The sequence below is a fragment of the Natator depressus genome, chromosome 19 (assembly GCF_965152275.1).
Source record: "Natator depressus isolate rNatDep1 chromosome 19, rNatDep2.hap1, whole genome shotgun sequence".
NCBI lineage: Eukaryota > Metazoa > Chordata > Testudines > Cheloniidae > Natator > Natator depressus.
Window position 1 is genome coordinate 17,971,064 of NC_134252.1, and position 25,729 is coordinate 17,996,792.

At 52.4% G+C, this 25,729-nt stretch overlaps 1 protein-coding gene across 1 annotated transcript in view; it reads left to right on the forward strand.

Moving 5' to 3' along the window:
- The window catches only part of NKAIN1 (sodium/potassium transporting ATPase interacting 1), a 207,830-nt gene that overhangs the window by 174,285 nt on the left and 7,816 nt on the right, over nucleotides 1-25,729 (forward strand). Inside the window, exon 6 of the mRNA XM_074934170.1 lies at nucleotides 2,102-2,183. Within this exon, the coding sequence (XP_074790271.1) occupies nucleotides 2,102-2,183 (82 nt within the window). The remainder of the gene's footprint in view (nucleotides 1-2,101; nucleotides 2,184-25,729) is intronic.

Below are 25,729 nucleotides of genomic sequence, written 5' to 3' on the forward strand. Positions count from 1 at the left end.
TCGGCTCCAGCCTGGAAGTGCTAGCGCCGGCAGGCACCACTGGGGGTGCTGTGATTACTAGAGAACATTTACCGAGCCACCGAAATGTACACGGCGCTTTGCAGATCACAGATAAAGTCATGTCTCCTGCCTTCATTTGTAAGTGCTTTGGGGCAGGGACTGTCTTTGTTCTGTGTTTGCACAGTGCCTAGCACAATGGGAGCCTGATCCATTGGGGCTCTCCTCGGTGCTCCTGCAATATAAATAATAAATAGTAATAAAGAGCCTGTCATCTTCCCTGTCTTCAGTAAGGAAGAGTGACTACAGGAGAGGGATGGGAGCCGGGATTCCTGGCTGTCCTCATAACTTCCTTTATGAGCTGGAAGAAAATCCTTCCCCTCACTGTGCCATGTTTAACATGGGCATAGTGATACCAGCCTGCACTGCAGGGTGGGGGATTAGCTTAGTGACCATCTGTAGAGCGCTTTCAGATCCTGGAAGTGGCTAGATAAGCACAAACTGTGAGTAGCAGGAGAAAGGTCTTGACTGAGTAATGAGATTTATGATAGAATAACGCTTTCCCAGCCTGCTCTACAGACTGCATCTGCACTCACCCCCCCACCTGGGATTTGGCTTTATTAACACAGTCAACAATCAGGTAACAAAGTTCAGGTCAAACCTCCTCCCAGTCGCTGCAGCTCCTAGGGGCTCCTCCTTCATGACTGCTCAGCCTACATCCTAGATCCTCTTGCCCCAGAAAGTTCCTCCCCTGTATCCAGGGGGGTAAGGAGCCACCTGCCTTGGTAAGTCAGCAGAATTCACTTGGCCCTTTCCCAGCAGGATTTGCACTTGCCAACAGTGCCTGTATGTATGTGTGTGAGAGAGAGAGATGGAGGGGGGCGTCTGGCAGCAGGCAAGCAAACACTGCGAGCCTGTTAGCAACACAAAAAAGCAATAGTGCTTGCAAACATTGGGCAGAAAAGATCTTGACTGAAAAGATTTTGCCCACCTAGTAATAGATGCCCACATTGCAGGGGGAGCAGAAATCCAGGTCAAGATGTGCTCTGGGGAGCAGAGGCCAGCAGTCTGCCCACTTATCCAGGTCCAGTGTCTCCCCTCAGTACGGCCCACTTCCCATCGCCTCTGGACACCGTGTGTGCCGAAAGCCCCCCTGGTTTGCACTGGAGGCAGGCCACTCACTTGGCATGTTTGCATGTCCCTTCTGCTCCAGAGTAGGCCCACGCATTGTTTATTCTGGTGAGTGCCCCCCGGGGCTCATAGACCAGGTAATGGACTCTAAAACAATAACCAGGCTCCTTGTATTAATGCTGTCTGAAGGGGGATTAATCTGTCGGAGGGAAATCACAACCATCGCAGAAGTGAAAACTGATCTATTGGTGTCTGTAATTCCTGTAAATTACACACTTTAAATGAGACTTAAATCACCCATAATTCTCCTTAAATGCCCACTTTGGAGACAACGGTAGGGTAATTTTACCCACTTTGTCCAGCGTGAAATGCGAGGTCTATTGTCTTGAGTAGAAAAGAGCCGGGGGGATCTTTTTAAGTCAGTCTGGCTCTTCCTGCATTTATCTTCCGTCTGGGCAATGGGAAGGCGGCTGGGACACACGTACTGAGCTCACAGGCTGCGTGCTCTAGGCACACGAATGCTGGGCCGGAGTCTCCTCTCGCTTACCCTGGCTCTCCTGCTGGGATGCTGCACTGACTTCCGTGGGGTCACTGCGGATTTCTACCGCTGAGAGAGAGGGATCAGGCCCCGGGGCCTCCTCCAGGCACCAGGGGACACGCTCGCATGCCGATGCACTCTCTGCCTGTCATGCATTCACGCAGTCCGACACACTCTGTCTCCGACACACACCTTCTCCCCCTCAGCCACTCAGCACGAGCATGGAGGGACCCTGCTGGCTGACCCCATTCTGAGATGGTCACCAGGAGGTTCTGTTGCTGGGGGATTGGGCTGTTAACCTAGAGTGGGGGCGGGAGGGCAGAGAGGAAGGAAGGAGCCTAAAATCCACTGCCCTGTCCCGCTCCAGCCGCGTCTCCCTGCAGTAGCAGCCGGAGCCCCTGCTGACACCCACCTTCTGTTCTTTCCTCTCCCCAGTTGACTTCATCGGAGGATTCGATTCCTACGGCTACCAGGCCCCACAGAAGACGTCACACTTACAGCTACAGCCTTTGTACACGTGAGTCTCACCCGCCTGCCCACGGGGATGCGAGCGGAGCGGTGAGCCGGGGCCGCTGTTCCGCGAGGGGCGGGATGGCTCCGGGGACCGTCCAGGGTCATCACCGTGCGGCTGCAGGAGCAGACTGAGTCCTGGCCACGGCGCAGCTGCTTGTGGGCGGGCAGGCGATGGCTCGGAGCCTGGCTCCTCGCAGGACACAAACCGCCAGCACAATTGGCACCAAATGGCCCCCTTAGCAGAGAGTCCTGCACAGGACTTGGTGACCCAGCTGCCCTATTGTCCCTAGAGGGGCTCTCTGCACATCTGGGTGGGGCAATGTGGGGAGCAGCATGCCCTGCCCTGGCCGCTCCGGAGACCGGGGCCTGGTCTCTAAGGCGAAAGGGGGCGCGGCTCTGGGGAGGTCGTCCCCCCAAGGACAGTTCCCTTCAGCATGCCCGACTAAGTGCCAGTGTGTCTCATGCCCCCCCGCTGGGCTCACCGACAGCGGGGCGAGCTGCCCCGGGCCCCTTGGGAAGGAGGTGAATGCAGTGGCTCCAGAAGCCAAGGCACCAGAAGGGACATAGGCCACGGCCTAGCCTGAAACCACACAGCCAGATGCCACCCCAGAACTGAAGGGCTGGGGGAGAATGTGTGGGACATGCAGCCAAGCTGCTGGGGGATTGGCAGGGGAGGATAGAGTCGCGGGGGGGCAGGGTGAGTTCCCCCTGTGAGATGGCGAATTGGGTGTCAGGGCTTCCCTTCAACAGGAGCTGATGCACAGGGGAGGGGAGCCTGAAGTGGATGGGGATCTTCCAGCTTAGCGATGAGCTAAGTCGGATGGGGAGTGTCTGACTCAGAAGCACGGAGTTGTGCTGTGGGAAGAGATATACGGAGACCCTCACTCCTATGAGTGAGCAAAGGCTGAGCGCTATGCTGACTCACGGCCCCCCGCTTGTCCTGTCTTGAGCCCCCATGCAGCTGTCCCAGCCCAGCTCAGTCCTGACCCACAGCCTCCTGCCCTGAGCCCCCCCACAGCACTCCACTTACAACCCAGGCAATTTTAACCTGCCACCTCCCCAGCTGCGCTAATCCTGGGTTGTTTCTATTAATCGAACACTGACAACATTTGATCAATAGAAACAAGATCAGACTCATCACATTCATTTTCACTTGCGATCCAATTCGATTCTGCACTGAGAACCCTAGAGATGAAAGGATGGTGCAGAAAACCCCGCTGCACCCCCTCTTTTCTCTCTATGGCTTTCCACTCTTCCACTCTGCAGCCACTAGGCCTTCTAAACACTGAATATTTTCCAGTGGGAGCAACATCTCTTCAGATAAGTGCAATTGACTTTCCCCCCTGCCCATTTAAGTTTAACTAGATAATGCTAAAATGAGATAACGATGCAAAATCTAAAGGGATTAGCCTCATTCGGGCTTTGCTAGCTGCCAAAAATTAATTGTGTTTTAAGTCTTGTATGTAAATTCAAGGGCATGCAGTGCAATTATATATGCAGAGAGGAGACAGCCATGAGACAAATGCATCCAGAGTGCTGCTGTACCCTTCCTCAGCGCTCTGTCAGAGACGTGCATTTTCACATGCAGAATTTACTTCCCCCTTTCCTCTGACCCCATCTCTTGGCTAGAAAGAGAAGTGCCCCAGAGATCCCCTCACCACAGCAGATGAATAGGGGGATGGCTATTGCAAAGGGGGCTGCAGCATAAATGTGGGAGGGGAAAGAATGGGTGATGGGGTGTGAAATCAGTGGAGCTATGCCAGGGATCGATTGGCTCCTGGCTCCCAGGAGTGAGATGGCAGAGATTGGAGAAGCGTTTTCCAACATAAATCCTACATGAAAGCTTCTACCAGGCTTCTGCGACATCTCTGCTTTGCTTCCTAATGCTAACGTTATTTTAGACTATAAGCGCTTTGGGGTAGGGACTGTTATTTACTCCATGGCTGTACAGCGCCTAGCACAACGGGACCCAGCCAGGGTGACCTGTAGGCACGGCTGCAGCAAAATGTTAAATCATGTTAAATAACGTGGAAGCCTGCAAACTACTGATCATCTGTCTCGTAAATCCCTATGTGATGCAGCTACTGGAAGGGGCTGTGGCAGGGAAAGCCCTAATCAGCTCCTGCCACTCCTACCCCAACCAGGGGAAATGGGTTGGGGCTGGCCCACTACCTAGGACTGGCCTGGAAACTGGCCACACCTGCCAGCCTCGTTAACAGGGGCTAAAATCTTCCAAGGGAGGAAGCCTGTGGCGGGGGCAGCCTCAGAAGGAGCCAGCAGCCAGCTACCCTGTTGCCAGTGAGGTCTGTGCTAGGCCAAACGTGTACATAATCTGTAAATAATTGGAGCTTGGTGGTGGGGATTGGACACAGGAATAAAGAGCACCGGTGTGGCACCAGCTTGAAGTGGTCCTGACTCATTAGGGAGCGGGCCTGGAGGCTGAACCCAGCGGGATGCAGTGAGCACCATGTTACAGGGACCAAGAACCACAGTGCTATAGAGTACATCCGCTGTCAAGCAGTTGCCCCAGTGTGATGCTAGGGGGTGCTGTACTGCCCTGCCTGTGGAGATGAGAGACCCAACGGGATATCAGACGTTCTCTTCTCAAGGGAAAATGTGATCCTTGGCACTTGGCCATGGTTTTGCTGGCTAAGCAACCCCACCAGCATGGCTGTTGTCATTAAGTGAACAGAGCATGAATCACGGGGGTTACTGACCCAGCTCAGTGTGGTATTCCACAGCAGTAGCCGAGATCTGATGGCAGAGGGGGCCTATGAACTATTGTCAGAGGTGAAAGTAAGTCAGTGCGGTACAGTAGGTGTACCGGCAAGAGCCAGTAGGCCGTGCCGGACCGGACCGGCTTCCCCAGGCTGGCGCTTTAAAGGGTCCCAGGCTCCCCGCAGCAGCCGGAGCCCCGGGCTCTTTAACGGGCTGCCCGAGCCCTGCTGCCGGAGTCCCGGGGTAGCGGCGGCACGGCTCCAGCGGTGATTTAAAGGGCCCGGAGCTCCGCTGCAGCAGCGACGGCTGGAGCCCAGGGCCCTTTAACTCGCCCCTGAGCCCCGAGGCACCCAGCCACCTCTGCAGCTGGTAGCTCTGGGGTTGATTTAAAGGCCCCAGGGCTCCCAGCTGCAGCCAGAGCCCTGGGCCTTTAAATCTTGATTTAAAGGACCCGGGTATTTAAAGGCCCCGCCTCTTCTGGTTGAGCCACGCCTCTTCTGGTAGAGGCCACGCCCCCACTCAGGTCTCCGAAGTACCGGTAAGACCTTTAAGTTACTTTCACCCCTGACTATTGTGGCAGTGCTGAGAACAGATTCTGTGTCGGCTTTGGGGCAGTTAGTCAAATGAGCATCCGCCAACTTGGAGTCGAGTGTGTGTTTCTTGGAGTTTGTAATGAGGGCTGAATTTCTTTGCAAGCAACCAAAACAGCTGCCTGGCTCAGAATGGCAGCAGTAGAGCATTGTAGTAGGGCTAACCGGGGATCAGGACCCCATTATGCTAGGCACTGAACACCCCCCCAAAATGCACAGAGCACCCTGGAATTCTGCTTCCTTTATCCTTCAGTGAGCTCTTAGGCTGGTCAGTAGCCAGTATGTGAGCAATGCCCCACCTGTATTTTTACATAGTGTGTTGTGGTGTTATTGGGCAAATCCTTGTGTGACGACTCAAAGCACTGAATTCAATGTGATTTGGCACCAGTGTGAAGGGGCCGGAACAGGCCTGGACCCCTGTGTTCCACTGTCAATGGAACGGTGTTTTACAACAGGATGTAGTGAATTGAATTTGGCAGGATTCACCTGCAGCTGTCTAATGACCTTCCTGTCTTGTGCCAGTCCCCGGGAAGAACAGCAGGGAGGAGCAGGGAGCACACGATGTCCAAACAGCTCTCTCAACATGGAATGATCCTAACACATTCTTGCAAAGATGAACCAAAAGGCTGGCTGGGGGTTTTAAAGATGTTTATGTTTATCTCAGATTAAAGCCCGAGAGAGCTTTCTCCTTCCCCGTTAGGCTTTATTGCCATCAAACAGTGAGCAGGGGGGATCTTGACAGTTCATCTGAGTGGCTAAAAGTCAGAATCCAGCATCCCCTTTCGGTTGTTTTGAAGGCCGACTCATTTATGGTACGCTTGGCAATGCTGGATCGATTGCTTCAGGCTGGGACTCAGTGATGACCCCAACCAAAAAGCAGCCTGCTATAAGGTTCCCCGAGATACCAGAACAGCAGCGTCCTGCAGTAATTGCCCAAAGCCGGCCGTATCAGTGCTGTAAGCTACAATGTTTGGGAACACTACCAGCGATTTCTGCAGCGGTGTTTCATAGGAGTTATTGAAGCCACAAGAGATACATGGAACTCCAAAGCTGATAGCACTTAGATGCTGTGGTGATAGGTGCTACAGAAAAACCTCAGCTAGATAGAAAGGCCTTAATTATGTTTTGCTATGGCTTCGTTTCTGTACAATGTGTAAGCCAGGTGCTGGGAGCTGGTCTGGTCAGATTTCACAAGCTCAGCAGGCCTAGAAAAGCAGTGGCTGTGTGTGATCCTGCTTCAGCTCTGTGTGGACTCGCTTAAGTCTCTTCCTCCTTTTCACTAAGGTTAGAGGTCGCATGAGCAGTGAGAGAGATTTAGGTTGGATATTAGGAAAAACTTTTTCACGACGAGGGTGGTGAAACACTGGAATGCGTTACCTAGGGAGGTGGTGGAATCTCCTTCCCTAGAAGTTTTTAAGGTCAGGCTTGACAAAGCCCTGGCTGGGATGATTTAGTTGGGGTTTGGTCCTGCTCTGTGCAGGGGGTTGGACTAGATGACCTCCTGAGGTCCCTTTGAACCCTGATCTTCTATGATTCTATGATTCTATGATTCCTGACCGGTTATGTGGCTGTGTTGTGTCCACTACAGAAAAATGAGCTCCACATACTTGATTTCTTTAAATTTCCATCAGCCCCAGGCCGCAGTGCCCTTGGTTAATTTCAGACACATCTCCCCCTGTAAATACAAAGCTTTGGCTCCTCAGTTCTAATCCGTTTTTTGAAGACACAATTAAATCAAATTGCGCGTTGCTGTGAATGGCCCTGACCATTACTGTTGACACACGAGCTGCCCAGAGTGTGGGAAAGCTGATGGGAGTTAAATGGAGAATTAGATCCACTGCGCTGTTTATGACTCGCCTCCCCTCGTCTGCATTGAATCGCTTGGGAAGAACGTCAAGCACAAGGTGTTTTCCAGTCCCGCTGGTGGCTTGGTGCACTCCAAGTCACAATGGCATGGTGGGGCATCCCCACCGGACAGCAAACGCTAAGGACTCGCTGCTCATCTGGTGGTTCCAGGATTTCTCTGCTTTTCCTGTCTCAGTGATGTATCTGAGCACCTCTCATGCACGAATGGCTTTAGCCTCCTGGTGCCCCTGGGAGATGGGGAAACACACAGTCCAGGTGTCCCTGGGCCTCTGACTGCCAGAAGCTGGGACTGGATGACAGGGGATGGATCTCTCAACAATCGCCCTGTTGTGTTCATTTTCTCTGAAGCATCTGGCACAGGCCACTGCTGGAAGACAGGATACCATTGGTCTGATCCAGAATGGCCATTTTTATGTTCTTATTATGTCCATTGTATGGATGGAGAATGGAGGCACCAGAGACAGGATTCATCCCTGGGCTGGCATCTGTGCCTGTCCTGTTCAGAGGCGGCTGAGGGCCCTAGCCCTGGGTCTGGCAGCACTGAGGTCCCTGTGGCCCTTTGCAGGGCTGCTCCTGCTACCTCCCTCTTCCAGGCCACTGCTCCCTGCTTCTGTTCTGCCCAGAGCTCACCCTGCACCCAGGGCTGCAGCACTGTTGGGGCTATCATAGAATCATAGAATATCAGGGTTGGAAGGGACCTCAGGAGGTCATCTAGTCCAACCCCCTGCTCAAAGCTATGTCTAGCAAGGGTGGGATCTCAGGCCTGCCCTACAACCCCTGGCACCAGCCTCAATACACAAAGAGGGTGAATCAGGCCTGTGGAGATTCAGTGACTTGCCCCCAGTCACGCAGGAACCCTGTGGCAGAGCTGGGAACTGACCCACTCCACCGCCTTACCCACAAGGCCAGCCTGCCTTTCTTGCCTGTCCAGAATGGTTGTTTATCGCAATCAGCAGTGACCGGCCCTGGTTTTAAGACACGTGTCATCGGCGCTAACAAATTGCTCAGATTTCTAGCCCCTCTCACCCAGGTGGCCTTGTTGGGATTCTGCCCCCAAAACAAACAAACAAACCCCAACGTCATGAAAGGTTTTCCCAAAATGCACCTCAAAGAAACACAGCCTCTTGCAATTCGCCCTGGGAGCAGATTTAGTCCTCACACATTAATGGGTCCATGTTGCACAAAACCAAAAGCTTGCAATTCTGCAAGCAAAATGCCAGGCCATAATAACCGAATCCCCGGACAGCTGGCTTACTAGGCTTGCCACTCTTTAGGACCTGCCCTTGGAGACTGACACGCCCTTACCAGCTTACTTCTTTTTTCAGAACCAGGCCCGTTTCGAAGTTTCAAGCAAACGAATGTGAGTGAGCTAAAAGCCCGCTTGACTGGTGCTGAGTGGGCTGGCTGGGAAGGCCGGGCTTTTAAAAATAGGCAACATTCTGAATTCATCTGTTCTGTGTTCCATGGTTTTTCTGAGTGCGGTGTCTCCCCTCTCACCATGTAGGGCCCCGCTTAAATGCCAGCCAAGACTTCGTAGGATGTCGTAGGAACGGGCTGCTGGTGACACGGCGACTGGGAGAGTGGTAGCCAACGCCAAACACGCCAGTGCAAATTTTGGCCAGGGATTGTCAACCTCCTCCACTTCGCTGTGAACTGCCACAGAGCTCTTTAACCCAGAGCCACCCAGCACCTGTCCTGAGGTTTCCTCGGGCCGATAAACACTCAGGGATGTATCGAGAATTCAGCTCCTCTCTGGACAGTGGGGCTGAATTGGCCTTGGTGGGAGCTCGCCCTATGATTCTAGAGGGAGCAGGCAGTCTACACCTGAAGGTTAGGCCAGTGAGTCACCCTGTGTTGACACTTCTGACATTGGGCAAGTTGCTTTTTCAAACTAAGTATTTTTTTGTTAGTTTCATAACTCGGGAGCAGACCGTGCACATGCCCAGTCAGGGCAGACGCAGCTTTGCCACCAGCCCTGTATTAATAACAGTCATTATTGCAGAGTTGCGGGATTTGACCGCAGTGCCCCTGCTAGACATACCTCATCTGGAACCAGCGTCCCTCCCAGCCCCCCAGCTGCGTCTCCGCCTGCCTGCTGACTTACTGCGTTATGCCTCACTTCAGTCCAATACCAGAGAGCCAGTGGAATCCTGGTGCCATTGTCCCTCTCTTTCTGAAGTGGTCAGGACCCCATTTCTGAACATGGCTGCCTGGCCTGCCCCTGTAACCACAAAGTCCCAGATGTGTGTGCAAAAGCCTGTGAGAGCACACACGTGTGTGTGAGAGCTGAAGTGTCCCTAGTGTTTTAGCACAGACTGGACTTGGTGTTAGTGATTCTCAAGAGGATTCTTCCTTGAGGCTGCTGGACACTGGCAGACCTTGTGGTTCTCTCTGGCTTCCAGCCTTTTCTGCCTAGTGCCACCACACAGGGTCTCCCCTGGCCTGGGCTCCGTCCACACGCATGGAAGAGGTGGCTGAGGGCACTATGGAGGCAATCGATGTGTATTCAATTTAAACACCCACCTTTCTATGTGTCTGTGAGGCTGTGTCTGCACGACAAACCGCAGAGCAGCAACTACGCCGCTGCCCAGTAGACACGTCCCACAGCAATGAAAGGGGGTTTCCATCGCTGCAGTAAATCCACCCCTCTGGAAGGCATACAGAAGAATTCTTCCGTCAGCCTTGCAGCATCTCCAGTGCGGGTTAGGTCAACCTACCTACGTCACTCAGGGCGTGACATTTTTCACAGCCCTGAGTGATGTACCTTCCTAGACCGACTTATGTCAAAGCTGTGAGGAGAGCCGAGGGAGGCCCAGATTTCTGGGCTGACTCCCCATGCACCAGGCTGTCCAGCCAGCCAGCATCGGACTCAGGGTCCATTCATCTGCCACTTCCAATTCTCCCTGCCCCTGGCTGGTTTGCTGGCACCGTCCCAGGGCCGGACGCTGCAGAGGGCAGCTTGCATAGGCTGTCAAGAGACTTTTGCAGTCAGTGAGGTCATGGACTGGTACATTCTGGGATATTGTTAGTGAATCAGGAAGGGAGGGAAGAACAGGAGGAGGGCAGGGAGACTTTGTAGACCCCCAGTGCACAAACACAGCCTCCTCTGCCACTCCAGCTCTAGGCTCCCCCCACAACTCTGCCAATGCACCGACCTGCAGAATCTCTTGGCTATTCCAGCCCTGGGCCTCTCTTGAGTACAGGCTACCCATCCTGATGAAGGCAGTGATTGCTTTATGATGTTGATAACCATTCACCCAAGTCCAGATTGAGAACCCCAAACTCATTCCATTGATGACCTACAATCTAAGTACGACCTACTACCTACGAATAGCCTAAGCCCCTCAGATACTATGGAGAGGAGGGCAGTATAAGAACCTGAATACATGTCATGGGGAAGCTCGCCAGTCCCAGGTAGACACATTGTCTTTTTAAAGCCATCACAGCCTGGCCTGAGGCAGAATCTCAGAGCAGCCAGGACATACTGTGACATTCCCTCCAGGTGCATCATCAAACAACTGCCTGACCATGCCCATGTCCCTGGCCATGGTCTGTGACCTGGCTCACCTGCGGAGCAGCTGGGCTTCACATGCTCACAGCAGCCTAGTGTTCTGAGCACCCAGCACATTAATTCCCTGAGACATAATTACTCCTTGTATTATTTACAGCGAGGCATGTCGGACTTCCATCATCTCGAAAGCAATGTTGGTTTGAGCTCATTTCATCCAAATAGACCGGCTCTGGATGGTCGGGCTGAGAGACGTTTCTCACGCTCTTTCCCGGGAAGGCTCACCCCCAGCGAGCCACTCACCCACCGCTGCAGCCTAGGGAAGCTGGCCTCTGACAGCTTCTCCGGAGCCCAGCCAGACATGATCCCCCTTTCGCGCTCAGGACTGTGTGGGGAGAAGCTCCTTGAGAAGCACAAAGAGAGCTGAATCAGACTGCCTCTGCCTCAAGGCTTCCACGGCAACTTGACTCTTCCCTCCGCCCCTGCACCCAGGCCAGCCCTGCTGAAGGGCACTGCTCTGGGCAGCCTCACCGCCCCCCCCCCCCCCCGCCATTCTAAACTCATGAAGGCTCCCAGCATGTCTGCGAAAAAGGTCAGTCACCATAGCCCTCTGTTACGGGGAGGCAGCGTGACCTAGTGGGTTGAACACTGGCTTGGTATTCAGGAAACCTGGGTTTTGTTCCTGTCACTGCCACTGGCTTACTAGGTGAGCTTAGGCAAGTCACGGCCCCACTCTGTGCCTCAGTTTCCCCATCTATAAAACGGGGATAGTGATTCTGACAACCTTTGTGAAGAGCTTTGAGATCTAGCGCAAAGCACTATTGAAGAGCGAGGGATTATTATTTTACAGGTGGGGAAGCGATCAGAGAGGGCAAATGACTTGCCTGAGATCACATATGAAGTCAGTGGCACACGGCTGGCAATAGAAACTGGTGTCCTGAGGCTGAGTCTGCGCTTTAACCACAAGCCCATGCTTTTAAACACCAGCCGAGCACTTCGTTAGCAAACTTGATTGATTAGAGCAGCCTGCGAACAATGCCATGCCGAGAAAATCCATGGAGTTTACAAGGCATCCACTACATGATATGAATTTGCATTAAACCATCTCCCTGCTATGGACTGAAACAATCTGTGACACAGTGAGGGCTCTGCAGGGGCCCTTCCATCAGCTCTGATTAGAAACACAGAGCCAATTTCTGCTCTCGGCGACACCGCTGGGAATGCAGAGCAGCTCCACTGCACTGCATAGAGTTCCGCCGGATTTCCACTGCTGTCTCTCCGGGCAGAAGCTGAGCCAGACACTTTAAAAAATAAAAATCAACCCGAGAAGAACTGGCTGGAGTAGGTTTAACCCTTCAACTGCTGGTGTTTTCCAGACTCTGTTCCTATGCACTTCTCGCCCCAGGCATGCACAGGACCATCACATACACCAGCCTCTGCCTTCTGTGTGCGATTGTGGACTGCTGTCTCCAAAGGGCAGTGCAGATGAGGATCTGTGAGGCTCTTGAAATCTACCATGTCCATCAGCGCCAAGCCATTCCCAGGAGTGTAGGAAGGCCCATGCTGGATCAGACCTGTATCCCTCCCAACAGTAAGCAGCTGTGGGGTGATTTTCCCCTGGGAGAGTTTCTTCCTGACCCTTAAGAGCCAGCGAATGAAGCAGGAGATTCTTTCCAAACCTGCTCGTTACTAACGCTGGACATTTGCATTCTGTCCAGTGTACCCCGCAATGAGCTGATATAATTGGCCACGGTCCTCCTTTCCCAAGTGCCCACCATGGGTCACAGACCCTGGTCATCAGATGTTCAGCTGCATGTGTGTTCTCCTTGTGTGTTGTCCCAGCTCTGTGCAGACAGCTGGCACAGTAGATCTCTAGGGAACCGCCCAATGACCACAAGATCTATTAAGGTGCGAAGGCGCCCGGCCAGGTTTACTGTCAGCAAAGCATGGTCCTAGCTCCCTGGATCAATGTCTACAGTTACACTAGCACATGGATGCCCCTGACAATGGACGCAGCTCAGTCAGTGGCAGGACTTTCCACTGCCCCCTTGGCTGGACAAAGACACTCCCTCTGAGATACATCTTTATACACCAATACAAACAAGGGACGTATCACCCTCAACATATCAGGGTGCCACCCTCTGATGTATTAGGGCGCCACCCACTGCCTTTTACCTGTAGGTTCGATCAAAACATCTCTATTCATCATGCTGTCATCCTGACCTTATCCTTAAGCTGGGTCAGCATGTTCCTGTTATCTTTGGGGAATGTGTTTATCGCGGTGTTCTGGTACCACCCTTTTGGAATGTGCTTGCATGAGTGTTTTGTGCCTAGCTCCTCTTAGGAATATGTGTTTTTACAGTATCAGCCCTACACATACCAAATTCTGTGAGCAGGGCCTGCCTCTTGCTCACAACTTAACTTTGCTTTATATAAGCAAAGTTTTGACGACTTTAGCTCAGGCCTCTGATACAAGGGCTTATGTCTCAGGCTGTCTTTCTACTCCAGCCCCTACAGTAGATCCTGCCCTCAGTTCCCAGGAGGATTCCCATGGGTGTAGATGGACATTACACTCACAGAGTTATTGCAGACTGTGGGCCATAGCACCACAGGCCATCCTGCGAGCTGAAGAACTATCATGCCCCTTATTTCACAGAGTGGGAAACTGAGACAAGAGAAGGGCTGTGACTTGCCCAATGAGTCAAGGATGGAGCCAGGTCTGAAACCCAGGAGTCTTGACTTCCCATCCCCTGCTGTAACCACTGAACTATGCTCCCTCCCAGTTACAGGGCTTGCTGCAGCAGCACTGGAGGGTACTAGTAAGAGATATATAGCTGTGTGTAAATGGATAGATGCTGTAAATGTGCGACATACGTATACAGGAGAGAATAGACTAAAGAGCGCTGGTGCCTTCTCAGTTTAGTCTGAGTGGCTCCGGATTTGCATTAACGATGTGCGGGTAGGTGGTGAGGACTGTAATGGAGAGGAAACTTACGCTATAATAAAATTGTCAGTTCCCATTTATAATCTGGTTAGCAGACAGTGCAGTGTAACCAGAATCTCCATAAATGTGAGCATCCTGTGTGGGGAGCAGTTTAATTCTGCCTTTGGTCTCTGGGAAGGGCCTTTGCTGAGACGGATCACACGGGGCAGAGCGCTGGAGGGTTCATCTTTCACTGCATGCCAGCCGATGTCCTTGTCCGTCCTCACTGCGCCTGGAGTGACAAAGCATCAAAGCAAGAGAGCAGGCAGGGAGGGTTTCAAGTGGCACCTTCAAAGCATGAGCTCAAAGCACAGAGCTGCAGTTCTAGGAGGCAGTGATCAGCACACAAACGCCTTTTGCCTCTGGGTTGGTCTCTGAACTACCACTGAGTGGAATCTGGCCTGGGTGCTCTTAGCTCCTGGGCTAGTGCAAGCTGCTAGTCCTGCCCTACCTGGATCAATAGCAGGGACTGGACTTGTGACCTATAGATCTAAAGGCTGAAACTCTTATTGCTGGAGCTAAAGGATAGCGGTGTTACCTGAAAGCAACAACAGACTCATAAACCACTTATATGGCCCAGCCGCTAGAGGGCAACAAAGACCCGTATGTCTCACGTGGCGCTGTGCAAGGAAATCGTAGACTCACAGACAGGTGGGGCTGGAAGGGACCTCGAGAGGTTACCAAGTCCAGCCACCTGCGCTGAGGCAGGGCCAAGTAAACCTAGATCCTCCCTGACACAGGTTTGTCCAACTTGTTCTTAAAAACCTCCCATGACGGGGATTCCACAACCTCTCTTGGGCAGCCTGTTCCAGAGCTTACCTATCCGTACAGCTAAAATGGTTTCCCTATGAGCTAACCTAAATCTCCCTGGATGCGGATTAAAGCCCATTACTTCTTGCTCTACCTTCAGTGGACTTGGAGAACAACTGATCCCCATCCTCTTTATAGCAGCCCTTAACCTATTTGAAGACTTATCAGGTCCCCCTTCAGTCTTCTTTTCTCCACACTAAACATGCCCGTTTTTTTTAACCCTCCCTCACAGGTCAGGCTTTCTAAACCTTTTATCAGTTTTGTTGCTCTCCTCTGGACTCTCTCCAGTTTGTCCACATCTTTCCTAATGCACAGCACCCCGGTGGCTGGGGAAAGGCCAGTCACAGAGGAGGCGGTGCGGCTGTCCAGAGGAGCTGAAGCAGAGGGTGTGGCTCTTGCCAGCGGGTAGGCTGTTCTCCTGGGTCTCTGCAGCACCCCAAACCCCCGCACAAGATGAGGAATAGTGTGGGGATCGCATAGGGCAGCACAAAGCAATGACCGCTCCACAGGAGTGGCTCTGAGGGAGCTGCAGAGAAGCAGCCTCTCTCTGCGATGAGGAGGTTCTCTCCTTTTCCACCCAGAGGCGACTTTCCTTCCTGTTGTGACTTTCCCACTGGACCCCTCTCACGGGGACACAGGCTCCTTCCCCCTACTACAGAACTGATGCTCACATGAGCAGGGCTCTTAGCCCAAGGCCCCAGGGCCAGGAGGTTCTGATCAGCCTCAGGGGGCTTCTGGGAACAGGAGGAGATGGGCCCAAGCAGTGACCCAAGCTGAGATCACACCTGTCACATCCAGTCCAATATCCCTCTTCCTGCTGTGCAGATCAGGCCAGCAGTCCAGGTTCTCTGGCATTCTGCCTCTACCTATGGTCAAACCCTGATGCTTCAAAGGGAGCTGACACCCCTTTGGCCCTATTCCCCGGCCCCCATAAATGCACCTAGCCAGTTCTGCAATGCTGCACCTGGAGGGCTGGTGGGGAATCCTTCCTGACTCTCCAGAGGGTACGCTGATGCCCAGAAGCTTGAAGTTTGAGAACCCCAAATGCTGGAGTCAGCATGTGCATTCTGGAGCAGGTTCTGTTCCTAGAGGGAATGCTGTCCCCACTCATCCACCTACGAGCCTTCGGAGAGCTTGCCGAAGGTTTGATTTCACCTCCTTGCTGGATTGTTAAGCATAGTGAAGAATACTCAAAACAGAGACAGCTATACTGGGCAAGTGGGTTGGTACACAGCTATAGGTTCTTGCAAAACATATGCCCTGGAGAGGGGCTGGGGGCTTGTGGCCCTGCTAAGTGAAGTGCTCTATCCTGATCACCTCGAAACCCTGCGGCAGCTGCTACAGTCTGGCTCTCCGACGTGCTTCCAGCAGCATGGAGGGAAGGATCGGGGCTGGGTTTTGAAGCTCCTGTCTTTTTAATGAGAGCATCTCAGCTGCCTGGGCAGATGCAACACATGAAAGTTATGAGCCTCACTTAATTCACTTTCCGCCAAGCAGGTCTGGTAAATGGAGTCCCCATGGATTACTAAGGCAAAATGAATCTGGGGAGAGCCTGCAGGCAAACAGAGGCTACCTTAATAGCCTGTGAAATTAAAGCTCCTTATGTAGTTACCAATTAGCTGTAATTGGATTAAAGGCAGGAGTGTGAGAGCAAGTCTACATGGAGCCTTAGAGAAGTACAGAAGTGCATTTGCCCTGTTGCCTCTTCCTGTCTTTCTTTCTCCCCAACTCTGCACAGCCGCTGCATCCACAGGCCATTCCCTGTGGCAGCTCACGCCAGGGCACTCTCCTGACCTGATGGGAAATGAGCCACCATGCCTACCCGGGGCAGCGAGCCTGCAGGCTGCCATGCAATCCCTGCTCTCCAGGGGCCTGTGCTGGGCACCCCTGCTGGTCCTGTCCCTCCTGGGAATGCAGCAGCCGCCCCCCCGCACATGTTCCTGAGCTCCAGCAGGCAGCGGGGCGTGAGCCAGGAGCGCAGGGTCTCCTGGGGATGCTGCTCAAGCATTCGATGTGCTTCCCCACTGGGCATTCAGACCCTGCTACACACAGGAGCACCCCAGCTAAGCTGCACCCCCATGCCAACGGGCACAGAACTCATGAGGGCCTGATTTTCAAAGAGCTTCACACACTGACCTCGTTGACATGTTCGGCCTGTAAGGATCCCTGCTCTCCCAGTCGAGCCCTGCCCCGTAGGCAGAACAGGGGGGCGCTGTGCTGGTGGAGAGGAGGGGCTGGTATCGCTGAGCAGGGGCGAGGTATTGCTCCAGCGCAGTGTGGTGGCCGCTGCGCTGAGGGGACATCTGCACAGCACCAGCCGGGCACAGGCTGGCCAGGCTGAGCTAGCCTGGATGCAGCCTGCACGGGGATGCAGCCTGAAGGCAGTGCAGCCCTGGTAGCACAAGCCCAGCACAGAGCCTGGTACATATTCACCTGGCTAGCCCGAAGCTGCCCTGACCTCACTGCTCCTGGGTACGTCTACACGGCAATAAGAGACCCACGGAACAGCTGCGGCTGGCCTGGGTCAGCTGACTCGGGGTTCAGGCTGCAAGGCGATACAATTCCAATGCCTGGGGGAGGTGGGGGAGCCCAGGCGGCAGCTTGAGCCTGACTGTCTACACTGCAATGTTTAGCCCTGCAGCTCGAGCCCGAGTCAATTGACCTGGGCTCTGAGACTCGGGCCGCAGATCTTTGACTGCAGTGTGGACGTACCCAGTGTGACCCACACCAAGCAAGCTCAAATGGGCTCGGCCATGCACAGCTTTTGCTGTATAGACGTACCCTGAGACACGGACACACACTGTGACTGAGAGACAGGCTGACTTATGCTGAGATTCAGACACACACACACAGTGACACAGATACACCACACAGAGACACACACGCAGACTGACAAAGATAACACAGAGTGATTCAGATACAACACACACACACACACACACAGAGTGACACAGATACACCACACAGAAATGCACACACGGTAACACAGATATACCACACACACACACACAGCGATTCAGATACATCCCACAGAAACACACACACACAACCCTTTATACTGATGTTTCTGATTGGTTAGTTCACCCGTCAATATCATATGAGAACGACTGGAGGAAAGAATCTGGTGTACGTCTGTGTGTGCAGGACTGAGGGTGTATGAGTGTGAGCCTGACTGTGTATCTGTAAGTCTGGTGTGTGCCTCAGTGTCCTGTATGAGGGGCATAGAGCTGATTTATATTGATGTGCATCTGGGGCTATGGGGCAGGGGGTTGTGTTTGACTCTTTCTCTCTCTGTATGATTACATGTAATGGGTGTGTTGTTTGTATTAGGCCTATGCTTCTGGGGGGAGGGTGCCTGTGTGTGTGTGTGTGTATTGTGTGCCAATGTCACTCCCTGTGATATGCATCTGTATGTGTGTTGTATGTATGTATGTAACTAAGAGGAAGTTGCAGGTGTGTCCCTGGATGTCCCTGGATGTCCATGACTCCCTGCGATGGGCATTTGGGTGTATTGTGGATATGTGTGGGGTGAGGGAGCATGTGTGTCTCAGGGTGTGTGTGTGTGTGTGTATGTGTGTGTGTGTGTCTTTGTCTGCATGTGTCACGTAGCAGAAGATAGTCTCCAGCTCTCACACACACACACACACATCCATTGCCCTGTTGCTGCAGGCAGTATCAGGATAGCGGCTGTGATTTATGGTGGAGTTGTGCTGTACGAAGTCACAAAACAACATTTCGTGGTCAGACCCAGAGGCCCTTACAGAGCGAGAGTGAGACAACGAGCTGACCCTCAAAGCACCTGCCGTTCCTTTTCCAGACAGGTGAAACAGTAATCGAAAAAGGAGCAAAGAAAGTTGTTCAGCAGCTGGAGCATTTTAAATAAGGTGGAAAAAAAAGACGAACCCACTGGCTCTGGCAAGCTCAGCTTTGATGAACTTCTCTCTCCGCTAGGAAGCTGCCTCCCCATGATTCCCCCACACGGCACATCACCTTTCATAAGGAGAATCGTTTCTACTCAGGCCTGGTCTACACTCCAGAGTTAGGGCGACGGAAGTCGCCTTGTGTCAACCTCTTCACGCACGTGTCTATGTTCAGATTTGTCTCTGGCTGATGTAAATGCCCCATTCTAGCAGCACAGTGAATGGCACGTTTGACCTACTGCGGTTGGCACAGTGCAAGTCTAGATACTGCACAACCTGTGTCAATCCTAACAGTTTTCCAGCAGCTGTCCCACAATGCCCCATTCCCTGCAAAATGACCACTCTGCCACAGTTTTAAATTCCTCTGCCCAGGGGTCACAGAGACAAGAAGAGGCTGAGCAGGCCCAGCTACGAACCAGCCATAGAAACACGGACCTCTACGAGCAGATTGCTGGGGGATGCAGGAGCAGGCGTACGACAGGGACCAGCAGCCATGCCACATGAAAGCGAAGGAGCTGCGGCAGGCCTACCCCAAAGCCAAGAAGGCCAACAATTGATCTGATGCTGAGCCACAGACCTGGTGCTTTTACAATGGACCGCGTGCCATACTTGGCAGAGACCCCACCAGCACCAGCAGACCACTGCACATACCTTGGAGGAGCCCGAGACAGAGGCCCCTGCAGTGAACAGTGAGGAGCAAGGGTGGGGAGACGTGGTGGGGAACGCCAGCCATGCCGCGAGCCAGGACCTGTTTGAGACTCTGCCACAGACCAGCCAGTCTGACCAGGCAAACGCAGATGAGCCTGCTGAAGGGGAAGGGGCCTCAGGTAAGTGTGTGCATGCATTTTTCCTTACAATCTTTAAATGTAAAGATGGCAGCCGCCCAGACCAGTGTTTTACCCATATGAGAAGGGCTGGAGCTGTTAGCATCTGCTTTTCACTCCCCTCTTGGGATAGGCAGAGATGGGAGGCAGGCAGAGCAATTTATTTATGTCCATGGGCATGGCCCTCTGATCCTCCTAAGAGATCTCGATGAAGCTTCCTTGGAAGCACTCTGCATTCCTCTCTCAAATGTTTCTAGGGATGGCTGCCTTGTTTCTTCCTCTGAGGTAGGACACTTTCTTGCGCCACACTGCGATAAGTTTGGCTGGTATCATTGCAATAAACAGGCTAGTGGCATATGGGCCCAGGCGGCTTTGGGACACCAGCAGCAGCTGTGGTCTCTATGCCTTTGTGACCCTCAGGAGTAAGACATCAGCTAAAATCACCACTGTCTGTGGCAAATAGTGCCAATATTCAGTGCCATTGCCCCATGCTCATCCCCATGGAATAGGGACTGAAATTTTGTAGCTTCATGCAATAGAAAATCCTTTCCCTCTTCCCCCATCATCCCTGGTGGGCTGTACTCACCATGGCTGGGGCTGGACTGCAGTGCTGTGCCAAGGTGCTCCAAAGCTGAAGTGTCAATAAGCATTTCTTGTTCAAAGTGTTTGTGGGAATAAGGGAATGGAGTTTTGAAACTTATCTTTCCCTTTCCCTTATGTGTGTAAATTCAGAGGTACATCTGTCGATTTTAATCAGCAGCTGCTTCTGGTGCCCCCTCTATACCCACGGATTTGTGGGATTTAAAAAAAAAAAAAAGGATATCAAAATTATGGGTTATGGGTGGCATTATGGAATGGAGAAAATTGAATGCTGGAAACTTGACCCCTCTCTCTTGATCCCTGGGTAGGTCATTACTATCCTACAATACATTTTGCACATGCCTGAGCAATATACAAACCACAGCAGCTGAACACGGACCACAGTTGTTAGTGTAGACATGGCCTTAGACCAGGGATAGGCAACCTATGGCACGCGGGCCAAAGGCGGCATGCGAGCTGATTTTCAGTGGCGCTCACACTGCCCGGGTCCTGGCCACCGCTCCGGGGGGTTCTGCTGCTGGCCTGGGGACCTGGCCGTTGGCCTGGGGCTCTGCAGCCACCCCCAGCTGTGGCCCCTGGCCCCAGCCTGGGGCAGTGAGGGGTGCAGACAGGGGCAAGAGGGGGCGCACCTCAGCACCCCCACCTTAAAAATTGTTCCAGTGCCACTGTGCTGGGTTATTTTTAAGTCCTGATTTGCTGCTTACGTCACTCTCACACCACGTGGAACAGCGCACTGCGTTTGACACTGAGATTAGAATGTACACGCAAGAACTGGAATCACAATTTTCTGACAGATTTCAAGATTTCCAGAGATTTGGCCCAAGGCTTTCTTTTCTAATTAAACCTGAAAAGTTCAATGAAAGCGACTTGGATTTGTCTGTATTTCGGTGGATGGGTGTTGAAGATTTCGAAATGCTGCTCATTCAGTTTAAAGGCTCAGAATTGTGGGCATCAAAGTTTGGAGATCTGCGGAGAGCACTTGAAGCTACCGAGAGAGATCATGGGGCCTCTATTCTGACCTGCTGGACGTCCCTGCCAGTGAAATTTAACAGTTTGAAGAAAATTGAGTTTGCAATGCTTTCAGCATTTGTATCCACATACCTGTGTGAACAGGTATTTTCACACATGAAATCTGCCCTCTGTCCCGCCGGTTAACAACTGATCACTCAGAAGCCTGTGTGCAGCTTAAAGTATCCAAATACCTGCCAGACATTGGAAAACTCAGCAAGGAAAAGCAAGGGCAAGGATCACACTAAACTGATAAGATCTGCATTTTAATTTAATTTTAAATGAAGCTTCTTAAACATTTTAAAAACCTTATTTACTTGACATACAACAATAGTTTACAGAAAAGGAGTACTTGTGGCACCTTAGAGACTAACCAATTTATTTGAGCATAAGCTTTCGTGAGCTACAGCTCACTTCATCGGATGCATCACGAAAGCTCATGCTCAAATAAATTGGTTAGTCTCTAAGGTGCCACAAGTACTCCTTTTCTTTTTGCGAATACAGACTAACACGGCTGTTACTCTGAAACAATAGTTTAGTGATATATTATAGACTTGTAGAAAGAAACCTTCTAAAAACACTAAAATGTATTAGTGGCACACGAAACCTTAAATGACAGTGAGTAAACGAAGACTCGGCACTCCACTTCTGAAAGGTTGCTGACCCCTGCCTTAGACTGCGGCTAGGTATTGAAGCTCTGAAGAGATGGTAAGTAACCAACCCTCCTGATAACCCTGTTAGGAGATGAGTATTGATATCTTCTCCTTGTCCTGGGAGGGGGGAAAGAGAGGCTAGGTGATCTGTTTAGCCTGAAAGCTCTTTGTGGCAGGGAATGTCTACTATTCTATTTGTACCGTGCCTAGTGCCTAGTGCAATGCGGCCCCTTAGGCACTATTGTAATAACCATGATTATTATTAAGGGTACAATTTGGTCATGGAGGTCACAGATTCCATGACTTTACTGGAGCTCCGTGACTGCTTCGGCTTCAGCCCTGGCCGCAGGAGCAGCCCCCACCGCAGGAGCAGCGGCCGGGGCTGGAGCAGTCCCGGTGGCTGGGTCAGTCCCCAGGGCTGGATCATCCCCTGGGACCGGGTCAGTCCCCAGTGCTGTGTCAGTCCTCGGGCTGGAGCAGCCCCTGCAGCCGGAGAAGTGGCTGGGGCTGGGTCAGTCCCCAGGGCCGGAGCAGCGGCCGGGGCTGGGACTGTTAGTGCATCCGCCCGGTATTTTTAGTAAAAGTCAGGGATAGGTCCGTGACTTTGACTGAAAATGCCCATGACAAAATCTTAGCCTTAATTACTATCATTCCTAATAATAAATGACTTGCCTCAAGTCAGTTGCAGGACCAGAAAGCGAGCACAGGAGTTTTACATCCCAGCTGCCCTGCCCTAACCACTAAACTGCAGCAGGATATTACATGGCTGGGTGAAGCAGGATGGTCCAGTGGTTTAGGACTTAGGAGTTCAAGTCTCTGCTCTACCCCAGGCTCCCTGCGTGTCCTTGGGCAAGTTGCGTTGTCTCCCTGTGCCTCAATTCCCCATCCGTACACTGGGGTTAATAGCACTTCCCTGCCTCACGGGGATTGTGAGGATAAATGCACTCAAGGTTAGGAGGTGCTCTGATGCTGTGGTATAAGCACCTAGACTAGAAGCCATGTGTGTGTGGAGAGCTCTGTACCTTCCAGACTGTTTTCCCACAGGGCACGCAGCTCTGTAGCTGCTGTGACTTGGTTGTTGGTGGCCTTGGCCATCCCACTGCTGGCTGGCTGTGCCATTTTGTGTTCAGCTGCAGCATGCAGCTGCAGAATGGGGTTGCACACACCGCGCTCTCTCGGGGAGATGTCACTTTCGTTCTTTCTTGTTATTTTCCTTAATGCGATAAACCCTTCCAACAGACCATCTTCGCTTGTTCGCTGTGTGTGGAAAACGCACCCCTTCCTGAAGCTGTTTGCATTTACCCAATGGGCATTGCTCCCACATGACCCTCTACCCCCCTTGTGCTCAGCCCCTCCAGAGACATGTCTGGGCCAAACCCAGCATCACAGAAGCTGTTGTGTAAGTGGCACGCTGGGTGGTCAGGAAATAGGTATAAGTGGCAAACTCAGGTAACTTGTGTAACCCCCTTGAAATGTGTGCATTGTGTCCCATCTGATGTCTGCGCTTCATAGAGGATAACAACCTACTATTGCTATCACCTAACGGAGTTACTCCTTTCAGCCAAGTGGGACTTGAACTCTTGTGGGCCCCAGATGTTGCTCCAGGTGGGTGACCCCTGTTGGGAGGAGTTGGGAGGTAACATATTTGCAAAGTGTGTGCCATGTCCCTCTGATGGCTAGTCCCCATATCGGGCTAACAGCCTACCTCAACCACCAGCTAATAGTTAGGGTTGCCAACTTTCTAATGGCACAAAACACCCACAAAACAGGCTCTGCCCCCTGCCCCGCCCCTACCCAGAGGCCCTGCTCCCCGCTCACTACATTCCCCCTCCCTCGGTGGCTCGCTCTCCCCCACCCTCACTCACTTTCACTGGACTGGGGCAGGGGGTTGGGGTGCGGGAGGGAGTGAGAGCTCTGGCTGGGGGTGCGGGCTCTGGGGTGGGGCCGGGGATGAGGGTTTTGGGGTGTAGGAGGGGGCTCCAGGCTGGGGGGGTGGGGCACAGGGGTTCAGGGTGTGGGAGGGGGCTCTGGGCTGGGGCAGGGGGTTGGGGTGCAGAGGGGGTGAGGGCTCCATCTGGGGCTGCAGGCTCTGGGGTGGAGCCAGGAATGAGGGGTTTGGGGTGCAGGAGGGGGCTATGGGTTGGGGGTACTCAGGGCTGGGGCAGGGAGTAGGGGCTCAGGGTTGGGTTGCAGGCTTTACCTCAGGCGACTCCCGGTCAGTGGCACAGCAGGGCTAAGGCAGGCTTCCTGCCTGTCTGGACTCCACACTGTGCCCCAGAAGGGGCCAGGAGGTCCAGCTCCTAGGTGGAGGCGCGGCAGGCAGTTCTGCGCACTGCTCTCACCCGCATGCACCATCCCCACAGCTCCCATTAGCCGTGGTTCCCGGCCAATGGGATTGCAGAGCCAGTGTTTGGGGCAGAGACATTGCATGGAGCCCTGTGGCCCCCCCGCCACCTAGGAGCCAGACCCGCTGGATGCTTCCAGGGCACAGCGCGGAGCCAGAACGGGTAGGGACTAGCCTGCCTTAGCTCCATAGCACTGCCAACCGGGACTTTAAAAAGCCCGGTCAACGGTGCTGACCAGAGCAGCCAGGGTCCCTTTTCGACCAGGCGTTCCAGTCGAAAACCAGACATCTGACACCCTAGTAATAGTTACTTTGTTAGTTTAAGCCAGGGTTTGTCATCCAGTGGGTCACAGGTAATAGGAACACAGGGCATAGGACAACTGGTAAGTTTGGTCATAATGGCAATCCTGTTTGCAGAAGATGCAGTGAGGTGGAACATGTGGAAAGGAGATGCATGTCTGAGAATACTAATGCCGAGGCTTTAACCACAAAGTCTCTTGGATTGGGGGGTCAGATCTTGGGGAGACAGGGGGCAGACCCAAATGACATTAAAACGCAGGCTACTGCTGTGGGAATGTGCCAAACAGTGTTGGTTAAGATTAATTGGATAGAAATGTGGTCCTTGCTAGATACCAGGTCTCAAGTCACCACCTTGCAGAACTGACATTTTAGGAAACATTGGACTCAAGAGGGGTAGTCGACTACCAAGAACAGGGTAAAATCGGTAGCAGGAAGTGGTTTGCGTATCTCATGTGCTGGCTAAATGGAAGCTGAAGCTCAGATTGGAACGTCTAAATATCCAGATCAGGGCATTTTTGTTGGCAATGTCAACAGTGATTATTTACCCCCAGTAGTCATAGGTATGAGTGTACTGCAACATAGTTATGAGGAGTTGTTGCAAGTATTAGGATCAGAGCAGCAGCTCCCCAGTCATAACAAGAAGGTCCGGCAGAATATGATTCGACATGCAGTATAAAAAAGCTATGAAAACTTTGCCAGTCAATACAGCGAGATTGGGAAAGTGAGAATAACAGATCTGCATCCCATCAAGATGCACCCAAATACTGAAACCTTTCTGATTTGTAAAACAAAAGTTGGTCTTATTGCTTTACTGGAACCTTGCTTGGGTAAAGAAGGGAGATCCCACAATAGTGGCAAAAAGTGTTGTCACGGTGGAAAAAGGATTAGTACCAATTAGGATTCTGAATTATGTGGCCAGACCTGTGACACTATATAGAAATCAAGTGGTCGGGCGTCTGGTACGCATAGGTTGGGAAGACAATGTAGTTCTCGATGAATAGTTTGGGAAAGTGGGACATCTGCAGATAGTGATCCAGGATGATGAGATAGATCCATATGTATGGACGAAGGAAGTAGACTTGGGAATGCCTTCAGCATCTGCAGAGCAGGTAGAAAGGTTAGTACAAATGATTAAGGAACATGGAATAGCTTTCTTGCAACATCTTTTGGATTTTGGGTGTGCCACCCAGATAGAGCACACAGTGCCCACCGGGGGACATCCTCCAATTAGGGCTGATTTCAACCAGTTGCTCTAGCTCCGTATCGGCTGGTGAAGGAAATGATAAAAGAGATGTTGGAAGTGTCATTGTCCGTGGGCAGTGCCCATTGTGCTAGTTCAGACAAAAGATGGAAAACTGCGCTTTTGTGTAGCTTACTGAAAGTTGCATCAGGTCACCCATAAGGACACCTGTACCTAGAATGGAAG